This window comes from Tiliqua scincoides, chromosome 3 (genome assembly GCF_035046505.1).
Source record: "Tiliqua scincoides isolate rTilSci1 chromosome 3, rTilSci1.hap2, whole genome shotgun sequence".
NCBI lineage: Eukaryota > Metazoa > Chordata > Lepidosauria > Squamata > Scincidae > Tiliqua > Tiliqua scincoides.
In genome coordinates this window covers 146995813-147015047 of record NC_089823.1, presented here as the reverse complement: position 1 = coordinate 147015047, position 19235 = coordinate 146995813, and the positions used below count along the sequence as shown (strand labels likewise).

Genomic DNA, 19235 nt, shown 5'->3' with positions numbered 1-19235 from the left:
ATTCATCTGATCGTTTACTACATAGTAAATTAAGTGTTTTGTAAGCTGACTTTCTGATCATGCCAAATGGTGGGGAGACTTTGTCAGTGCCATTGCTTCCTCAGATTTCTAATTGACTGCAGAAGTGTGTTAAAAATCACCACGGTACAGTGATAGTTTGGTGTTTCACAGTGGCTATGAGACTGAAGCATGAATCTGATTGACTGGAGCAAGCGATGGATCTCTTATAATTACAAAACACTATTGCTGCTCTTGCAGAACCAGGTGGTAGACATAACGTATTAGAAAACAGGCCCTGCTCGAATAGCTTATGGCAGTAGTTCTCAAATTATGGGTCCCGTAACCCACCAGTGGATCATGACCCAATTTTTGGCAGGTCATGAAACTGATGGGGCAGATTAGGCTATGTGCATCAAGGGTTAAACAGTCTGGTACTTGGAGGGGAGAGCACTGCTGCCGAATCAATATTATAGCCACATCCCTTAGCATTTATAAATCAGACAGCAGCTTCTAAGGCCTCTAAAAAGTTCAAGAACTACTGGCTTATGGTCTTCTAGAGGCAATAAAATTAAATACTAAAAGGAAGAAAAAAGTGTGCTGAAATGTGATCCTGAAAATATTCAGTGATTCAGAAATGAAGAAGAAAGTTAAACAAAAACACTGCAATCAACTTTTAATGTTAAGAAGGGGGTTGTGTTCTTTGAAACCTGGTGTTGTGCAACTTGCTAAACTTTTGGTATGTCTTGGCATGCTGTAGGTGAAATGAAGAATTACCTTTAACCAAATGAACTTGTCCCTTTTTCAAAGGGGATTAACAGAAAGGATGCTGATAAGATCAGACAGTTGCCTTTGCCAGCTGTGCCACCCTTTGTGTGACTTCTTGAACATTTTAAGTAGATTCTTGTTAGTTTTTCCTTTGGCACAATATACAGTGCTGTCTCACAAAAATGAACACACATTTTATAGTGACAAATTTAATATGCTGTAATTCACATGTATACCTTACTTATACATATACTGCATACCCAGAAGCAGTTGCTTGACCAAGTTAATTAATTAATTAGTTAATGAACTACACCAAGTGTTCCCAAACTGTGAGTTGGGACCCAGCAGTAGGCCACAACCCAATTTTTGGTAGGTCACGAAACTTGCAAACTGATAAGTGATAAGGAAAATGTATTGAGCCCTATAGAAAGTGAAAAGAGCAGCACGTGCATGTTTACTCATGAGTAGGTGAGCCTGCCTTGGTCCACTTCTAAGGGCAGGCCAAGGGAAATGCAGTGCCACCAGAATGGTCCTGATCCAATGAACACAGGCCTCAAAAAAACTCTTGAGAAGAAAGTCATCTTTATCGCTCCAGGCTGTTAAGGAAAACGTACTGAGCCCTATGGAAAGCAAAATGGAGCCACATATGCTTTTAATCACAAGTAGGTGTACCCAGGCAAAGGGGAACATAAGGGCACCAGAATTGTCCCAATCTGATGAATATGGAGCTCAACGAACACTCCAGAAGGTGGCTCCTCACCACAGTAAAAAAAAAAAAAAAAAAAAAAGGATAAAAACAGAGACTTGAGCAGCAGGTAAGACAGAACTTTTTTTTTAACCTCATAAAACTAAGTGGGTTCCAATAGAGTGTATTTAAAAGTGGGTCCTGGTGCTGAAAAGTTTGGGAACCCCTGAACTAGGTCAAGTTCTCAAAATTTTTCCTGTAGGCATTTATACACCAATGAAATCACTGACAAAGGGCGCAGTCCTAACACCTTATGTCAGTACTTTCCAGCACCGGCATAGCAGTGCCAGTGGGACATGTGCTGCATCCTGCAGTTGGGTGTCACTCACAGAGGCCTCCTGAAAGTAAGGGAATGTTTGTTCCCTTACCTCGGAGCTGCATTGCCCTTGTCAGTGCTGGAAAGCACTGATTTAAAGGGTTAGGATTGTACCCTAAGGGATCTTTAGACATCCACCAATGAGCATGCTGGAATGTCTTAAATTTCTTCCCTTGAATGTTCGATTGTTGCAGATTTTCTGTAATGACTTATGTAAGAATTCAAACTTGTTAAAATGTGTGCACATTTTTGAGACACACGGTATGTTACAAAGAACTGAAGCGCAATAAAACATTGCTTTCTTGAAGAGAGAGTTCTATTTATCTTATTTTTTGAAAATTCAGAATTTTGCAGGAGAAATTAGACCAGCCTGTCTCTGCACCTCCTTCACCGAGGGACATATCAATGGAGATAGATTCTCCAGAGAACATGATGCGGCATATCAGATTTCTAAAGAATGAAGTTGAGAGGTTAAAGAAACAACTCAGAGCTGCACAATTACAGCGTAAGTCCGGCTTGCCTTGGTGATAGACTCTTACTTCACTCCCTGAGATATTCTTTTCATCAACTTTGAGCTTTTCCAGTTGGGAATAATAAATTGAGGGAAAGTTTGGAAATATAATTATAGTGTCTCAATAATATGCAAGTCAACCACTTTCTGCCAAGCTGCCTGAGTTGCTGAACATTTTAAATAGAAGAAATACAGATTTTAAGAAATCTATATTTTGGGAAGGTGGGGCAGAAGTGTATGTCAGACTAAAACTTTGTATGCAAATTTGGGAAATCAATATTCTGTGTCAACTTAAAGAAGATAAGCGCATTTATCTTGATGTTCTTGCCAGTGTCTTCGAAGCATTGCTGTACTTACAAATAAGAACAAGGTCTCTGGCAGCTGTGTGCAGCTTGATTAACACAGCCTGATTTCCTCTCTGGTTTATCTTCTGATTGTTCTTTTCTTGTCCTTGAATGACCTGATGAAGTTATATACGCCACAAACATTGATGATTTATCCTTTTATATGCTGCCATAAGCAAGAAAAAAAGCTGAAATACTGCAAAGATTGCATAAAGATTTTGAAACTGGTCCATATAATCTCTTCAATCAGAATGTCTCTTTCTCATGGAACGTTTCTGACCTGGGAGCTGCTTCCTTCCCACACCATGAAGGTAACATTGGAAGTGCTGGGCAATGTGAGAAAAGCCCACCCTGCAACTCCTCCTCACGCCAGTGTTACTCCTTCCAAGCATTTTTGCTTGGGGAAAAGGAGCATGGGCTTCTCTCTCATGACCCAGAACTTCTATTACTTCGTCGTCATGAAGCTAATGTGAGAGCAAGGCATTCGTCCAAACCAGTTGTTCCCAACCTTTATTCGGAGGTTGGGGAGCCACTGAGAACTTGTGGACAGTGATAAGGGGGTGACAGCACAGTGGCGACAGCACTCCTCAGATCGTGCCACCATCAAGAAAAAAGGGGTGTTCTTGCATGCCTGTGGGTCATGCCGGCATTCTGCACCTCTCTCCGTGGGTCTTCTTGCACCTTAGAATGACTCCCTGATGCAATAGTGACCCAGTTTTCATTGTGAAACTGGAAGTGGGTTGCGATTGCAAAAGGGAGCCGTTCTGAGGCATGGAGAAGCCTGCAGAGGGAGGTATGGGCCCCCTGCACTCTCCAGAATGTTTGCATGACCCCCAGGTAAGTAGGAACCTCTTTTTTTTTCTCTCTGTGGCAGTGCAATCCTGGACGTGTGATCCCTGCTCATTGCCACTCCTCTTAATGGGGAAGGCAGTATTAGTCCTGGGGGATCGTGACCCCCAGGTTGGGAAACACTGATATAAACAGAACAGAGCCAGAGTGGTGTAGTAGATTATGTTGGGCCTTAAAGCAGGATGTCTTCCATGCTCAGTCATGAAGGTTCCTGGGGGACATTGGGCCAGTCATCATTTCCGAGCCCAACCACACAGGGTCGTGAAGATATAGTTCATCTCTATCGGTTTTCTTCCAGATCTGCCTCATTGTCTGTCTTTGTTTGCATCTGCAGTTAGAGTTGTATATGCACCCTATAATGTGGCGTGTAACTCTGTTTTCTCTCTCTCAGATAATCAAAGTACATGTTTGTTCAGTTAGTTATCTTCTTATCACTTGATAAAGAAAGATTCTGAACTGTCTGTCTTGTCATTTTATATAATGCATCCTAAACCTAATTTCATAATAAAAGTTAACAAAAACAAAACTCTTTGATAACTTCAGATTCAGAGAAGATGGCGCAGTATTTAGAGGAAGAACGTCACATGAGAGAAGAGAATTTGAGGCTCCAAAGAAAACTGCAGAGAGAGATGGAGAGGAGAGAAGCCTTGTGCAGACAGCTGTCAGAAAGTGAATCCAGTTTGGAAATGGATGATGAGAGGTGTGTGGTGCTGGAAGTTTTTAAGAAGTTAAAAAATTTTTTTTGAAGTTTAAAAACAGACTAGCTAGAACCACACAACCTAACAAATGTGAGGCTGCTGCCATAAACAGCTCCTTGTCCAGTTCTTTCCCTACATAACTACCTTACCTTGTGCCCTGACATTGTTTTTTATAATTAGAGGTACTTGTTTCTGGGGAGTAAGATAGGATTACAGCCTAAGTCTCACTGAACACAGTGTGCTTAGTAAAATAAATAACACCATTTAAAAACACCTCAACTTATAATGCATAGGGATACCTTTACCGTATGTAACATTTGAGCCAATGAAGCCAGAGGAAAACAAAATTCATGTTTGTAAAAACTGTCCCACTCTTTATCCCTTTGTTTATCTACATGCTCATCACTTGATAAAGAAAGGTTCTGAAGTCTAAGTGTGTGCCATTTTTGTAGTCTGAATAGTCTCTGTAGTCTATTCAGAGGGGGAGAGGGGGGTACACCTCCTGTCAGCCAGATATTTGGCAAATTGTTACAGTGCAATCCTGGGCATGTCTGCTGAGGAGTAAGCTCCACTGAGTTTAATGGAATTTACTTCAAGGTAAGAATGTAGGATTGTAGCCCTAGAGTTTGAACTGGGATCTCCAGAAATGAAATAAGATGCTAGTTCACTCTCCGTTAAAAAAAACACATACTACGTGATTAACTAGTATGAATTCTAACTAATTTTGCTTATAAACTACTCTACTGAACAAAAATAAGCATACCTTTTTTGTTTTTAGTTGCATACATTGTAACAGGCTCCATCAGGCATTCCTTGTTATATGACAGAAAGGGGAAGGTCTTTTCTGTAATTATGCCTTCAACCCTGTGTGTGTGTGTGTGTGTGTGTGTGTGTGTGTGTGTGTGTGTGTGTGTGTTTTAAATCTTGTTTGGTTAATCAAGGCCATCCTTTATAGTTATTCAAAGGTTCAGAAAGCAGTTCACTGATTTACCAACTTAACATAGCCCTACTAATGTTGTCCTGATGCTACGACAGTGTATTATTGTATTTATTTTAGGGTGGGGAGTGATGCTGCAGGAGAACCTAAAGAGAAAAATGTTGGAAAACTGAAACTACTTATTTTTTACCTTTTTAATAGATATTTTAATGAGATGTCTGCCCAAGGATTAAGACCTCGCACTGTGTCCAGTCCAATCCCTTATACACCTTCACCAAGTTCTAGCAGACCTATATCACCTGGTAAATATATATACGTCCGTTTCTGATCAATTATTGTGTACAGTACAGTATTTACGTGTTTGATAGTTACTCGCTGTACTAAAGCAAAGTGGAGCTTGCCATACAAACCAACATTCCAGCACCAATGCAGTCTCAAGTAAGTGAACAAAAGTTACCTTGAGAAGGCCTTTGTGGCTGTCACCCACCACCATCATAGGATACAGCACACACCCTATTAGCGTGGTTGCATCGGCACTGGAAAATTGTATAAGATTGGACCAAATTCTCTTTTCAGTTTTCAAGAAGAAAAATGTATGTCTTATAGCCCAATCCTATCCAACACTGGCACAGTAGGGCTTCTGGGCCCACACTGTATCCCACATTGGGTTGGAGCAGGCAGGAGGACTCCTTGGGGCAAGGGAATATTTGTTCCCTTATTCTACGTAGTGCCCCAGCCTGCTGAATGAATCTACTCAGATCTGCTACTGAGAAGCCCTGTGTAATGCCAACAAACCCAAAATGGGGAATAGGATGTGGTGGAGGCCTGTTGTGCCATCCCTGCCCCCCTCCTGGACCTGAACTGCTCCCTCCTTGTCCTTTCTAGCCCCAAAACACCCTCTCCCTGCCTTCAGAATGCTGTCTCACCACCTTCCCCTTACCCCTCCTGTGCCAGGCACAAAACATACCTGCCCTGGTGACAGTTGGGTGGGATGTTGTGCCCACGGGACATCACAGGCCTTCCCACTGGCACTGTTTACTTGCAAGATATCAGAAAGCACTTTACAGTGCTTTCATGACACCTAGCACCTGCACTGTCATTCAGAAGGCTCCGGCTGCAGATCGTATAAAAACTTTGGCACAGGGCTAGTCAGGCTTTGAATGCAATGGTCATGCTTAAGTTACCCAGTGCGAATGCGTTGGGTTGGCTCACATTATTTATCCAAGGTAGTGTTTGGATAAAAATGGATCCCTAGCTAAAGAATGGGATCGAAGCACTTTTGATTCAGAGTTGCAGTAAAACTGAAATTATTTTGTTTATAATCAATATGATATTGATAGTTTATTTCTGCATAGATAGGCTCCAACCTTAATCTTTCCATAGTATCTCCCCTTTTGTGCTTCTTCTGCTTAATAAGCATTTCTAGCAGCAAGCCACTGTGAATGAAGGTTCACGTTTTCAAGAGCGCTTGAAGTGACCTGCTGGCAAGCTCAGCCACTCCAAGCCTTTGAGATTCCACTTTGTACTGAAATTTAAGTTAAAGTATTCCCTTTAAGTTGTCCTTATTGTTTCCTGTTCCAGGGTTTTGGAAGGAGGAGGCTAGAAATTAAAACAATTCCATTGCATGACTATACAAGATAGTCATGTGTCACTTAACAACAGGGATTGGGACCACAATTCTGTCGTCAAGTGGGGCTTGGCACAGTCCAGTCCCTCCGTGGGGAAGAGGATACTCCATTCCCCTCCCCCCCCAGAGGGTCGTCTGAGCTTCCCAGAGGCAGCACGCGACCACCCACTACCTCTGCAGAGCTCAGACTAAGGGAAATTGCATCTTTCTCACAACTTCCAGTTTTGTAGAGGAAACCGGAAATCGCGTAAGAGAAAGAGGGGAGCTCCCCTTGCTTTCAGAGGGTTCGGACGTACACCCCCAACGACCACATGACTACACATGGTCATTGGTTATACAATCTCAGCGTAAATGTCGCAAATTGGCACACACCTGTGTATAAAGTTCACTAAGTGCAGTTTTCAAATGCAGTTTATTTAAGATAAGTAAGTCACCGGACCCTGATGGCATCCACCCAAGAGTTATTAAGGAATTGAAGAATGAAGTTGCTGATCTCTTGACTAAAATATGCAACTTGTCCCTCAAAAAGGCCACGGTGCCAGAAGATTGGAGGTTAGCAAATGTCACGCCAATCTTTAAAAAGGGAAAGGGGGGCCCAGGAAACTATAGGCCGTTCAGCCTAACATCTATACCGGGTAAGATGGTGGAATGCCCCATCAAAGATAGAATCTCAGAACACATAGACGAACAAGCCTTGCTGAGGGAGAATCGGCATGGCTTCTGTAAGGGTAAGTCTTGCCTCACAAACCTTTTAGAATTCTTTGAAAAGGTCAGCAGGCATGTGGATGCGGGAGAACCCGTGGACATTATATATCTGGACTTTCAGAAGGCGTTCAACACAGTCCCTCACCAAAGGCTACTGAAAAATTCCACAGTCAGGGAATTAGAGGGCAGGTCCTCTCCTGCATTGAGACCTGGTTGAAGACCAGGAAACAGAGAGTGGGTGTCAATGAGCAATTTTCACAATGGAGAGAGGTGAAAAGTGGTGTGCCCCAAGGATCTGTCCTGGGACCGGTGCTCTTCAACCTCTTCATAAACGACCTGGAGACAGGGTTGAGCAGTGAGGTGGCTAAGTTTGCAGATGACACCAAACTTTTCCGAGTGTTGAAGACCAGAAGTGATTGTGAGGAGCTCCAGAAGGATCTCTCCAAACTGGCAGAATGGGCAGCAAAATGGTAGATGCGTTTCAATGTAAGTAAGTGTAAGTCATGCACATTGGGGCAAAAAATCAAAACTTCACATATAGGCTGGTGGGTTCTGAGCTGTCTGTGACAGATCAGGAGAGAGATATTGGTGGACAGATCAGGAGAGGGTGGTGGTGGACAGCTCAATGAAAGTGTTGACCCAATGTGCGGCGGCAGTAAAGAAGGCCAATTCTATGCTTGGGATCATTAGAAAAGGTATTGAGAACAGCTATTATAATGCCATTGTATAAATTGATGGTAAGGCCAGACCTGGAGTATTGTGTCCAGTTCTGGTCGCCACATCTCAAAAAGGACATAGTGGAAATGGACAAGGTGCAAAAGAGAGCAACTAAAATGATTACTGGGCTGGGGCACCTTCCTTATGAGGAAAGGCTACGGCGATTAGGCCTCTTCAGCCTAGAAAAGAGACGCCTGAGGGGGAACATGATTGAGACATACAAAATTATGCATGGGAAGGTTAAAGTAGATAGAGAGATGCTCTTTACACATAACACCAGAACCAGGGGACATCCACTAAAATTGAGTGTTGGGAGAGTTAGGACAGGCAAAATATTTCTTTACTCAGCGTGTAGTTGGTCTGTAGAACTCCTTGTCACAGACTGTGGTGCACGCATCTGGCCTGGATGCCTTTAAAAGGGCATTGGACAAGTTTCTGGAGGAAAAATCCATTACGGGTTACAAGCCATGATGTGTATGTGCAACCTCCTGATTTTAGAAATGGGCTATGGCAGATGCAAGGGTCTCTTGTTATCAGGTGTGCTCCCTGGAGCGTTTGGTGGGCCGCTGTGAGATACAGGAAGCTGGACTAGATGGGCCTATGGCCTGATCCAGTGGGGCTGTTCTTATGTTCCCAATACAGAAAACCATTGTATAATTCAATGCCCACCATTTCCTTATCTCTCCCTCAAGCACTGAATACATTTATGTATTTTTTTTTTCGTTTTAGGTCTCTCATATGCAAGTCATACAGTTGGTTTTACCCCCCCAACTTCACTCACCAGAGCCGGCGTGTCTTACTACAACTCCCCAGGCCTTCATGTGCAGCATATGGGACCATCCCATGGTATTACAGTGAGTACTTTCAAACTTACCATCACAGTCACTTCAGACAGTTGTTCTAAAAAGTGAGTGCCTGGGCTTTGTGTTTGTTCCTTGAAGGATTCTTCAAACTAGGAAAATTCATCACACTCTTCCTTCCCCGTTCTGGCAAACACTTATGTCAGTGTCTGAAACACCAGGAAACTTTAGAACTGTAAATGTTTATTTTGTTATTGACCCCATTCCTGAACCCACCAGTTCTGCATCTATGATCTGCGTCTCTGGAACTTTCTCAGAGTACGGTGTGTTTTTAAATCCAGAGTTAAAGTCATCTACTTTATGTTAGGTTGGTGCAAATCATACTTTTATTCTTTATTGATTGGTTTTTCCCTTCAGTAGTTTCTGACTTCAAAAACATCATGATTTGTGATGCCTTAACTTTAGTTTCATTTTGTTTAAGTTGGCAGAAACATCATCTGCAAAGGAATGACGCAGGAAGACCAGTGTCTTTTACTATAATTTCTGACGAATTATAGTAACTCACAGAAAGTTATCTGTTTTAGCCAATATTCTAAATTCTTATTTCTGTTTTGCATTTTGTGAAATACATCAATAGTGGAATAGATTAGGGCAGCAGTTTTCAAACTCTTGGGGAGAGTTTGAACCGCAGTAAGTCTTGGTGGGGGCAGGGGGAAGGCAGCGACATGATCCCCAGGATTGCGTCACTGAGGGGAGCTGCAGGGACTGGGATGCACTCACCAGTCCCTGCAGCAGCCATCATGGGGTGCAGGGAGCCTTGGATAACCCTCTGCAGGGCTCCATTTTCACTTCTAACAAGCTGGGAAGCCCTGCAGATGCTCACGCAGGGCTCCCTGCACCCTGGGACGGCTGCTGCAGGGACTGGCGAGTGCATCCCAGTCCCTGCAGCCCCCCTTAGCGACAAGATCCTGGGAATTGCGTCATCGCCTCCTCCCTGCCCCCACCCCTTAAAGAGGCAGAGGCCAGGGCCTTCAGGCTGAGGCGTCACGACGCCCCAGTTTGAAAACCACTGGATTAGGGTAATAGGTTTTTAAAGACTAGCTTCATGCTGCATCTCTAGAACATGTGAATTGTTGGTACTATATCCAGCAACATTGGGTCAACATTGATAGTTAAATAACTTTTTCAGAATCTCTGGTTAAAATTTTGCGTTTTCCTGGGTTTGGACATCACAGCAAATCCTCACTTGTTCTAAATAGAGAATGGCTGTAGAACATTTCCTTCTGCAGTGCACAAAGGGGAGTGGGGAGTTTATGAGTCGGAGGTTCATTAATATAATGTAGAACTAAGATTAAGCCATGGTGCGTTCAGTGTCTGAATCAAGCCATTGTGTGTGATCCAGATAAGAACTTTGGTATAGCAGATTATATTTACAAGGTTACCTGTAGAAAAACCCTCATGCCTCCTAGCATGGAAACTAGGACTAGCAGAGCAAATAGATTCAAATGTTTGGGAAAGAGCTTGGCAGCAAATTTAAATTAACTGTTCATATTCATTTTCAAGAAACCCAGCTGAAGTTGATGACAGTGAAATATACCAGCAGAAATACGCTCAATGACAGCCTTGTTTTCTACATGTTCAAAAAGATGCCAGGGTATTGGTTTATTATGTGTGTGGGGAATGCCCAGTTGTCCAGAAATTCTGGGATCTACTATTGAAAAACATGTAGCAAAATAGTGAATATTTCTTATCTGGGCTAGCAAGTGGTAGGTTTATTTGCTTCCATTATAAAGAAATTGGCTATATAAGACTTGGGAATTTGGATCATGTCTAAATTATCTGCCAAATTCAGGTAGATTATGGTTAATGTTAATAAATGTTAACATTGCTTTGTTAATAAATGTTAAATGAAAGGTTTTCCTTTCATACTAATATCTTCTGGGTTTGGATATTCATAATATTTCTAATTTTTGAGGAAAAATGCAGACAGTTTAATGCTGTCCAAACAATGCTCCAAACCCTTTTAATCACCTCAGAAAGATTCATTACGTAGAACTGCTTGAAGGAATTCTGCTCCCATTTTGTGTTTCCACTGTGCTGGTAGCTCTTGCTGTGCCTATTCTGCCTGACTGAGGGCATGCCAGAGGACTCCCAGGGTCACAGTGTTGCCTAATGTGGGCTGCGTACCAAGTGCAGAATACAGAAAGGTCAAAGAACTGATATGGGTGTGGTAGGGAAGTCTTGGCAGGCAGAAAGTCCCACAACGTATCGCCTTCCCTGTTTTTCCTGTCTGGAATGAATTTGCTTTTAAGCTGATGTGTTAAGTGTGTTGAGGGGAAAGAACCCCTTTCCTCCCTTTTGGAGTAAGTGCAGGTTAAACCCTGGTTTTGTTGCTCTGTTCAACAGAGGCCTTCACCACGAAGAAGCAACAGCCCCGACAAATTCAAACGTCCCACTCCTCCTCCTTCTCCAAACACGCAGACCCCGCTGCAGCCTGCTCCGCCTCCTCCACCTCCACCTGTGCAACCTCCAGTCCAGTCATCGGCCTCCCAGTCAGCCACCTTTCCACATTCAATGCATCCTTCTTCTCAGCCTTAGTGCATGTGCTCAGCAAGTCTGTATTCAGAGTTGGACTCATAACACAGAGCAGTTTACTACAGGCCAAAGGCTTACAATGGCATATTTGGATTTGACTTATTTGCACTGAAGTTATTGAGGCTTCACTGTTTAATTGTGTTGAACAAGTTTGTCGAAGGGCCACTTCAGGTGTTAGCATGTTTCTTACACAGGAAAGCACTTGGGGAAGGGAGAAGCTTGAAACCTGCATGTCAGCAACCACACACACAGGGGTTTTAGTGTTGTTAACATGGAAGTGCTTTCCGTGTAAAAAGTGTGTTGCATTTGAAGTTGTCCTAAATTGCAGCCAGTGTTGTGGATGTACAACACTAATTCAAAAAAATTTCCATCAGTGTTTTACTTGAACTCGTCATGTATGTCCATCCTCTGGCTGGAACTTTTGCTATTCTGTTTGGTATTATGGCATTATGTTTAGCTGAGCTCCCAAAGCTTTATTTTCCCCCCCTTGGCTTCTAGGTTTGTAAAATAAAAGGGACAGCTTTTTATATTTTTTCATGACAATTTGCATATAAAATCACAGGCATGGGCTGTATATTATGAACTCCTAGATATTACTATGTGTTATATACGATAAATCAGCACTACATTTCAATAACAACAAAGATACAGCTCTTAGTGCAAAACTGCGAGTCGGACACTTAGATGCCCAAGCTCACTTCATTTTTTTCTTTTCTTTTTTTAAATAAATTGTATCCCTTAATTTCCAGGTACAACTGTAAACATACATGACAAATCCATACCTTTTCTCCAGTGTGTGGTACAGTCTGAAGTACAATGTGGGAAGCCTGACTTGTCGGAGTATATAGAATGTATTGATCCATGGACCTTAAGAGTTGATTGTTTCATTTCTCATTCATGTTGACCTGTAAAACTGTCCGTACTGTTGTTTTCATCACAATGATCTTCTGTAAGTGTGTTTCTGCCAACAAGATCCTTGTGGCTGATTAAAGTGTGATCTCTGATTTCTGCTGTAGAAAAGCAATTTGTATCAAAAGCAAATGGCTAATTTTTTTCCCTTGTTTAAAATATATCAATTGTGTGACTCTGCCCCTACCTTCTGAAAGTTTGAACACATATTTTAAGCATTCAAAGAAAAATCAGAGGAAAATATGACTGATGGTGCACATTATGGCAGCACTTTGGTATAACAGCTGAAAATGTTGTATTGCTTTGTAGGAAAGAAACAGATTACAGAGAAAGTTAGATGACAATAGCAAATGCATATTTAGCAGCATAAGCTGGTACAATGTATAAAGAAATGTATTCTGAAATACATTCTTTCCATTGATTTAGCACAAATAAATTGTTTGGTTTCACTTTGCAGTGGAACAAAGTGTCACTTATTTTTCTTGCTATGGCTCAATTTCATCAAATGCTTTCTAGCAACTGCCGCTCAGTCGCTTTTACACCAGCAATTATTTTAAAAGGCTTCCTTGCTGTAGTCTTATTTGGTGTATATGACAGTAACTAAAGAATGCTTATTTTGTGAGATGCGTATATCTGGTTTTACCCAAATGCTAATTTATTTACTTGCACACACTTTTGTGGCATTCTTTAGCCATTTTACATATATTCTCAAGAACAAAGTAGAGAATTCTGGATACTTTGTGACATTTGCATAACTTCATATTTTGTATAATGTGAGGGTTTCAGAATGAAAAAATCCTAACAGACCAATGGGTGCAGTCCAACTGAAATTGTACACTTTTTAGTCTCCTTAATTTTAATGGATAAAGAGATAAGCCCTTGCTCAACTCTCACACTGAAATACATTTTGGCTGGATTATTTCTAATTTCCATAGATTCAGTGGCATAGTAAGTCATGCACTTACCTCTCCCCGATTAAAATGGAGTTCATAAGTGCTAAATGCGGGAATATTAAATATTGTTGGGAGTCATATAAAGGGGAATTGTGGTTTTAATATGTTACTGAGGCTTCTGCTCTTGAAGCATCATAAAGTGGTTGGCAACCTTCAGTCTCGAAAGACTATGGTATAAGCCTGCAGCACCTGGCATTCCCAGGTGGTCTCCCATCCAAATACTAACCAGGCCTGACCTTGCTTAGCTTCTGAGATCAAACAAGATCAGGCATCTGCAGAACATTTAAACATTTTAAGCAGCAACTGTTACCCTGCACATGCCTGATCTTGTCTGATCTCGGAAGCTAAGCAGGGCCAGGCCTGGTTAGTACTTGGATGGGAGACCGCCTGGGAATACCAGGTGCTGTAGGCTTATACCATAGTCTTTCGAGACTGAAGGTTGCCAACCAAGCATCATAAGATCAGTGCAGATGGTGCTCTGATTTTATTAACCCAAGTTAACAAAGGGGGTGAGGTTCAGGAATAAGCCTTCCCTTCCCATACGCTCCTCCTTTCCTGGAGGAAATTCTCCCCTTTATGTTTAACCATATTTGACACAGATGTGAACACAATCTGTCTTTCTCACTAACCTAGCATCTCTGTTGGAATAGTGTTTCACTTTCTGGCTTAAGGGAAAACTGGATGGGGAAACTTTTCAGAAGTCAAAGATAATATATTCTTGACAGGGGCTAATCAGCATGGGGGTCTGCATTATAGGTTTTGACACTAGGTGTGTCAAATAACATGTGTAATGTGTAAATAACAGCAAATAGAAAATATATATACTTATAATGTGTTAAATTTGAATTTGTCCATAATATACATGAGCTAATCCTTCCTCACATTTTTTCTTTGTATTGCTTTTATTTGTTTTATTTTATTTATTAAATTTGTGTTCCGCCTTTCTCCCCGAGGGGCACCCAGGGTGGCTAACAATCAAATTTAAAATACAAACAAAGTAAAATACAAATAAACATTAAAAATAAAAAAAAACAATTAAAACAAGATAAAATACAGCAGCAGATTAAAAGCACGCAGTAAAAGACATATAAAAGCAGCCCTTAAAAGGCCTTGAAGGCTTTCCTGAATAAAAAAAAGCTTCAGACCCCACCGGAACATTAATAACGAGGAAACTCCTCAATTCAAAGGGGAGGGAATTCCATAGTGCAGGTGCCACCACCGAAAAAGTCCTGTTTCTGGCTGCCATCCCCTTCACCACTTTCAATGATGCTACAACCAACAGGGCCCCTTCTGATGACCTCAGAGAATGAACCGGACTATACGGAAGAAGGCGGTCTCTGCTTTTGGGACAAGCAGTGATATATTGTAGCCTAGAAAACAAATGTGGTACAGAAGCTTACTGAAAGTGAGGGGTTACCTGTAGTGCTGTCCAAATACCATCACAGTATTGTCCAATTGATTTGAATTTGAAGGTTGCTCTCTGAAATTGTAGCTCTGTACTCCAGTTGGAGCATTTGTTATAAATATCATAGTAAACTTCCCATTTGTTTCTCTTCTGGGGTACCCTTGCATTGTGACCACATACCACTGGCCTCCCTGCCTCTCCCTGAAGTAATGGTGGTGCACCAGTGGGCAAGATACAGCTGTGCAGTTCTCTCGCCCTTCAACAGAGGCACAATTTGGGAAGAAGGATGAAGAGCAGTGATTCTCGGTTGTTTAGCACTGGGACCCACTTTTTTAGAATGAGAATCTGTCGGGACACACTGGAAGTGATCTCATGACTGGAAGTGACATCATCAAGCAGGAACTTTCTTAACAATCCTAGGCTGCAATCCTACCCACACTTACCCAGGAGTAAGTCCCATTTACTATCATTGTTAAGAGCATATATAGTAGCCTGTTAAAAGTACAGAGCTGTAACATTTCCCCAGATGCAGTCGCATACCATGGTAGCATCAAGTCTAATATATAAAATGAAAATACTGAAATGAATGGGAACCCACCTGAAATTGGCTTGCGACCAACCTAGTGGGTCCCAACCCACAGTTTGAGAAACACTGATGTAGAGCAAAGAACAGATAAGAAGGCAGCATCACCTGAAGAAGCTCCCATTCCCTGCAAGATCAACTGTGAGGTGAGCCATCCACTCCTGGGTGCAGATGACATTTCTAATAGTAGTGGTGGTATTAACAGAAGTGGTAGCCGTAAAAGGCGGTACCTGGAAAAGTGATACTTTCAAATAAAACAAAAAACAAAGGTTGAGAAGTCCTCTCAAGCTGGACAAACATTCCGTGGAAGATAGGTGTGTTGGCCTCTATTTGTAAATGTTTCTTTACAAAAAACCAAACAATTATGCGCATCCTTTTCCTAATGAACATAAATGCATTTGCAGTTCTTGTGAATGACAGTCTTCCACAATTATTCAACTGTTACTTGTCTGTACTAGCCTAGCACAGGATCTTCTGAAGACTAGAAAAATTCACTTAGAGACAAAGGCTCCCCCTCTGCATCCTGGTAGGTCTTTGTGATCTTGTCATGCTGGTTGCTTTTTTTTTCTTGCTGGTTAAATTATCTTGCATGCCATGCTCAGAGAATTATAGTTGATCCCTCCTACTACTGACATTTTCCCAATTCCACCCCAACTCAAAACCACAGCTATCAGCTGCTGTTCAGTTTCCTCTTGTGTAGCCATCTCTTAAGTTCTAAAAACATTTCTTCAATTGTTCTAATTTCCTGTTTCAACCTGCTATAATAACCAGCCATCTCCACTCCCCAAGGAACTACTACAGCATGTGCCATCTGATTCAGCAGCAGACTTATTTGCAGAATGTAAGAAGGATTTGAGGAAGAGGATCCAGAAACACCTTTTTATTGGAATTTTTACAAGAGTTTTGACTTCATTGGAACAGCTTTGTAGCCTAAAATATGATCTGGAGAAGCTCATTTTTCTCTGTTTGGCTTCCTTTCTCAGCATGGCTACCTGAATTGTTCTGGTAATATGGCTTAGCTGTAGTCCTCATCCCCATGTGACTATGTACTTGTTCATATTAATTCCCTGTTAACCCAAATTTCTTCCTGTTCTCCCTTCCCTTTGTTTTCTTCCCTCTCTATAATTGGATTGGAGGCTCCTTGGGGCAGAAACCTGTATTTTTAAAAATTACTTCTGTTTATGAAGCCCCTTGTAATTGATAGTGGTATGTAAATGATATCTGGATTCTTGTGTGCATGCCTGAGGTTCATTGCCATATACTCCATGATGGGGACAGTACTGATTACTGCTTCTGATAGTAGTTGTGTATGTTGCATTGGAGGATTTCCGGGGGGGGGGGGGGACGGGACTGAGGGCTGCTGTGAGGAGGAAGAGCTCCCAAACTCCTGATTTGTATGCAGTGCAAATTGCCCAGTTTGGTACTTGGCCAAAAACCATGACCATAGTAAAGTTATATATATGGTACAGGAGCAATAGGTTGATGATGGAAGACCTGAAAAGCATTCCCACTCTTAAATAAGATTCCGTGAAAGCTGCAACTTTGGACTGATTTTGGCTTTCCGAGTGCTGTGCCTTATTTCTTCTGCCTGCGAGTGTACGTGCATTTCAGCTAACTAGAGACCTGAAGCGTTCTTCCCTTAAGAGAGTTTAGCCAATGTGCATTCATGTTATTTTGGCATCTTCCTATGTTTGCTTAAGTGTTTTCAGTGGAAAGTAGACTATAGCATTCAAATTGCAGCGCATTATGAGCTGTTTTACTTCCCTGCATGGAGCTGGCACTACACATTTCAAGCCTTTGCAGCAAGGTTTCCTTTGGGGGGGTGCGTTAAGTTGGAAGATTAGAAGAGAGGGTGATGCAACCATTTTTTCCCCTAGTGAACTTGTGACAGATACAAGATTTGAACTGGGTAAAGAGGCGCCTGAGGGGGGACGTGATTGAGACATACAAAATTATGCAGGGGATGGACAGAGTGGATAGAGAAATGCTCTTTACACTCTCACACAACACCAGAACCAGAGGACATCCACTAAAATTGAGTGTGGGGAAAGTTAGAACAGACAAAAGAAAATATTTCTTTACTCAGCGTGTGGTTGGTCTGTGGAACTCCTTGCCACAGGATGTGGTGATGGCATCTGGCCTGGATGCCTTTAAAAGGAAAAATGGACAAGTTTCTGGAGGAAAAATCCATTATGGGTTACAAGTCATGATGTGTATGTACAACCTCCTGATTTTAGAAATGGGCTATGTCAGAATGCCAGATGCAATGGAGGGCACCAGAATGAGGTCTCTTGTTATCTGGTGTGCTCCCTGGGGCATTTGGTGGGCCGCTGTGAGATACAGGAAGCTGGACTAGATGGGCCTATGGCCTGATCCAGTGGGGCTGTTCTTATGTTCTTATGGTTCTCAGTTGTATCTTAGCAGAGTGGCTGTTTGAACTCACTCATACACATGTGCAAATATCTATATATGTAAACATTTTAATTTATAGCTGCCTCAAAGAAAAAATGCGGTGGGGGGGGGGATTAGTGGAACCAGTCTAGCACACCTTCTGCCTTCACCCCTGCTCCATTATTTGTATTCATCACTCTTTCTTTGTGTAAACTATGGCCGCCATATGCCCGCAGTTCTGTTTTTCTTTAATGTCGAAAAAGGCCTTGTACTCTCAGCATCCAATCCTATTTTTCATTCTTATGAGAAACATGAAGCTATGTCACTGTTGCATCCAGGGATAACAACCAAAGCAAAACTAGGTTTGAAAAACTGTATATATAGGGGGCATTTAAAAAGTGAAATACATGTCTGGTGCATTCTACCCTATATTGATTTCATTGGGATCAGCTCCAGGCTTGCAAGGAGAGGGGAGTTTTTCTACTCAATACCATTTAAGGCCTAGTCCCCTTGGCAGCAGTGTCACACAAGAGCAACTATACATTCCAAACTGTCCACAATCTGCTATTGTGGGGAGGAGGAAAGGCATGTTTTATGTTCACCAGTGATAATTCAAACTAAATTGCATGTCCAGTGCCCCAGAAGGGAACCCATCAATCTGAGCACTGCCATTTTCCACTCAGTCGAAGCAGATGCAAGGTTGGAGGTAGCACACCCTGCCCTGTTTTCCCATATAAAGGTACGGCTAAACATGCACCGTCTTCCCTAGAGTCCTCTGCCTGAAAATTTAGAACAAGTTTTAGGTCTGTGCAGAAAAATTTGAAAGGCTGTGCAGATTTCTTTGATTTGAGAATGGTTGCTTCCTTGTTGCAGGATAAACAGATGCTTTCCCTGTAGACTGCACCTCAGGGGTGCTCACACACCCCCAATCCTTAAACAGGTTGGTGGTGCTCATGTAATGTGATTCTCTATGTTCAGTCAGCACACAGATTTACCAACCATACATGCATCCAGACACCACGACCCACAAAAAAAAAAAAAGACAAGCATTTTGCTAATTTATATACAAGTAGGTACTGGAGAGTGAATCTCCCACTTGTCTAAAAAGGAAAAGAAATCAGCTTTCTTCAACCCCCCTCCCCCATTACAGTTGGACATATCTGTCTCTGTGACAGCATTGGACGCAATCCCGCATTTTGGTCTGATTCAGCAACCCTGTTCTTAGGTCATAAAATTTTGTCCACTGTATTACCACTTCGTATAGGAATGTAAATTCCGACCAGAACGTGAAAAGCACAAAACATTCTTGAGGCTATTTTGGTGTATTCACTTTAGTCTTCTAAAGCAGCTAGAAAACATTGCGTGCCATACCGATAAACTTGCTG

At 42.0% G+C, this 19235-nt stretch overlaps 1 protein-coding gene and 1 pseudogene across 1 annotated transcript in view; both read left to right on the top strand.

Annotated features, from left to right (window-relative positions):
* Window positions 1-11770, top strand: part of CCDC6 (coiled-coil domain containing 6) — a 55298-nt gene extending 43528 nt beyond the window's left edge. Inside the window, exons 5-9 of the mRNA XM_066620641.1 lie at window positions 2171-2331; window positions 4074-4230; window positions 5367-5467; window positions 8944-9068; window positions 11421-11770. Coding sequence (XP_066476738.1) covers window positions 2171-2331; window positions 4074-4230; window positions 5367-5467; window positions 8944-9068; window positions 11421-11612 — 736 coding nt within the window. The 3' untranslated portion in view covers window positions 11613-11770. The remainder of the gene's footprint in view (window positions 1-2170; window positions 2332-4073; window positions 4231-5366; window positions 5468-8943; window positions 9069-11420) is intronic.
* A 1993-nt stretch (window positions 11771-13763) lies between these two features.
* Window positions 13764-13883, top strand: LOC136646315 (5S ribosomal RNA; annotated as a pseudogene).
* Window positions 13884-19235: the final 5352 nt, after the last annotated feature.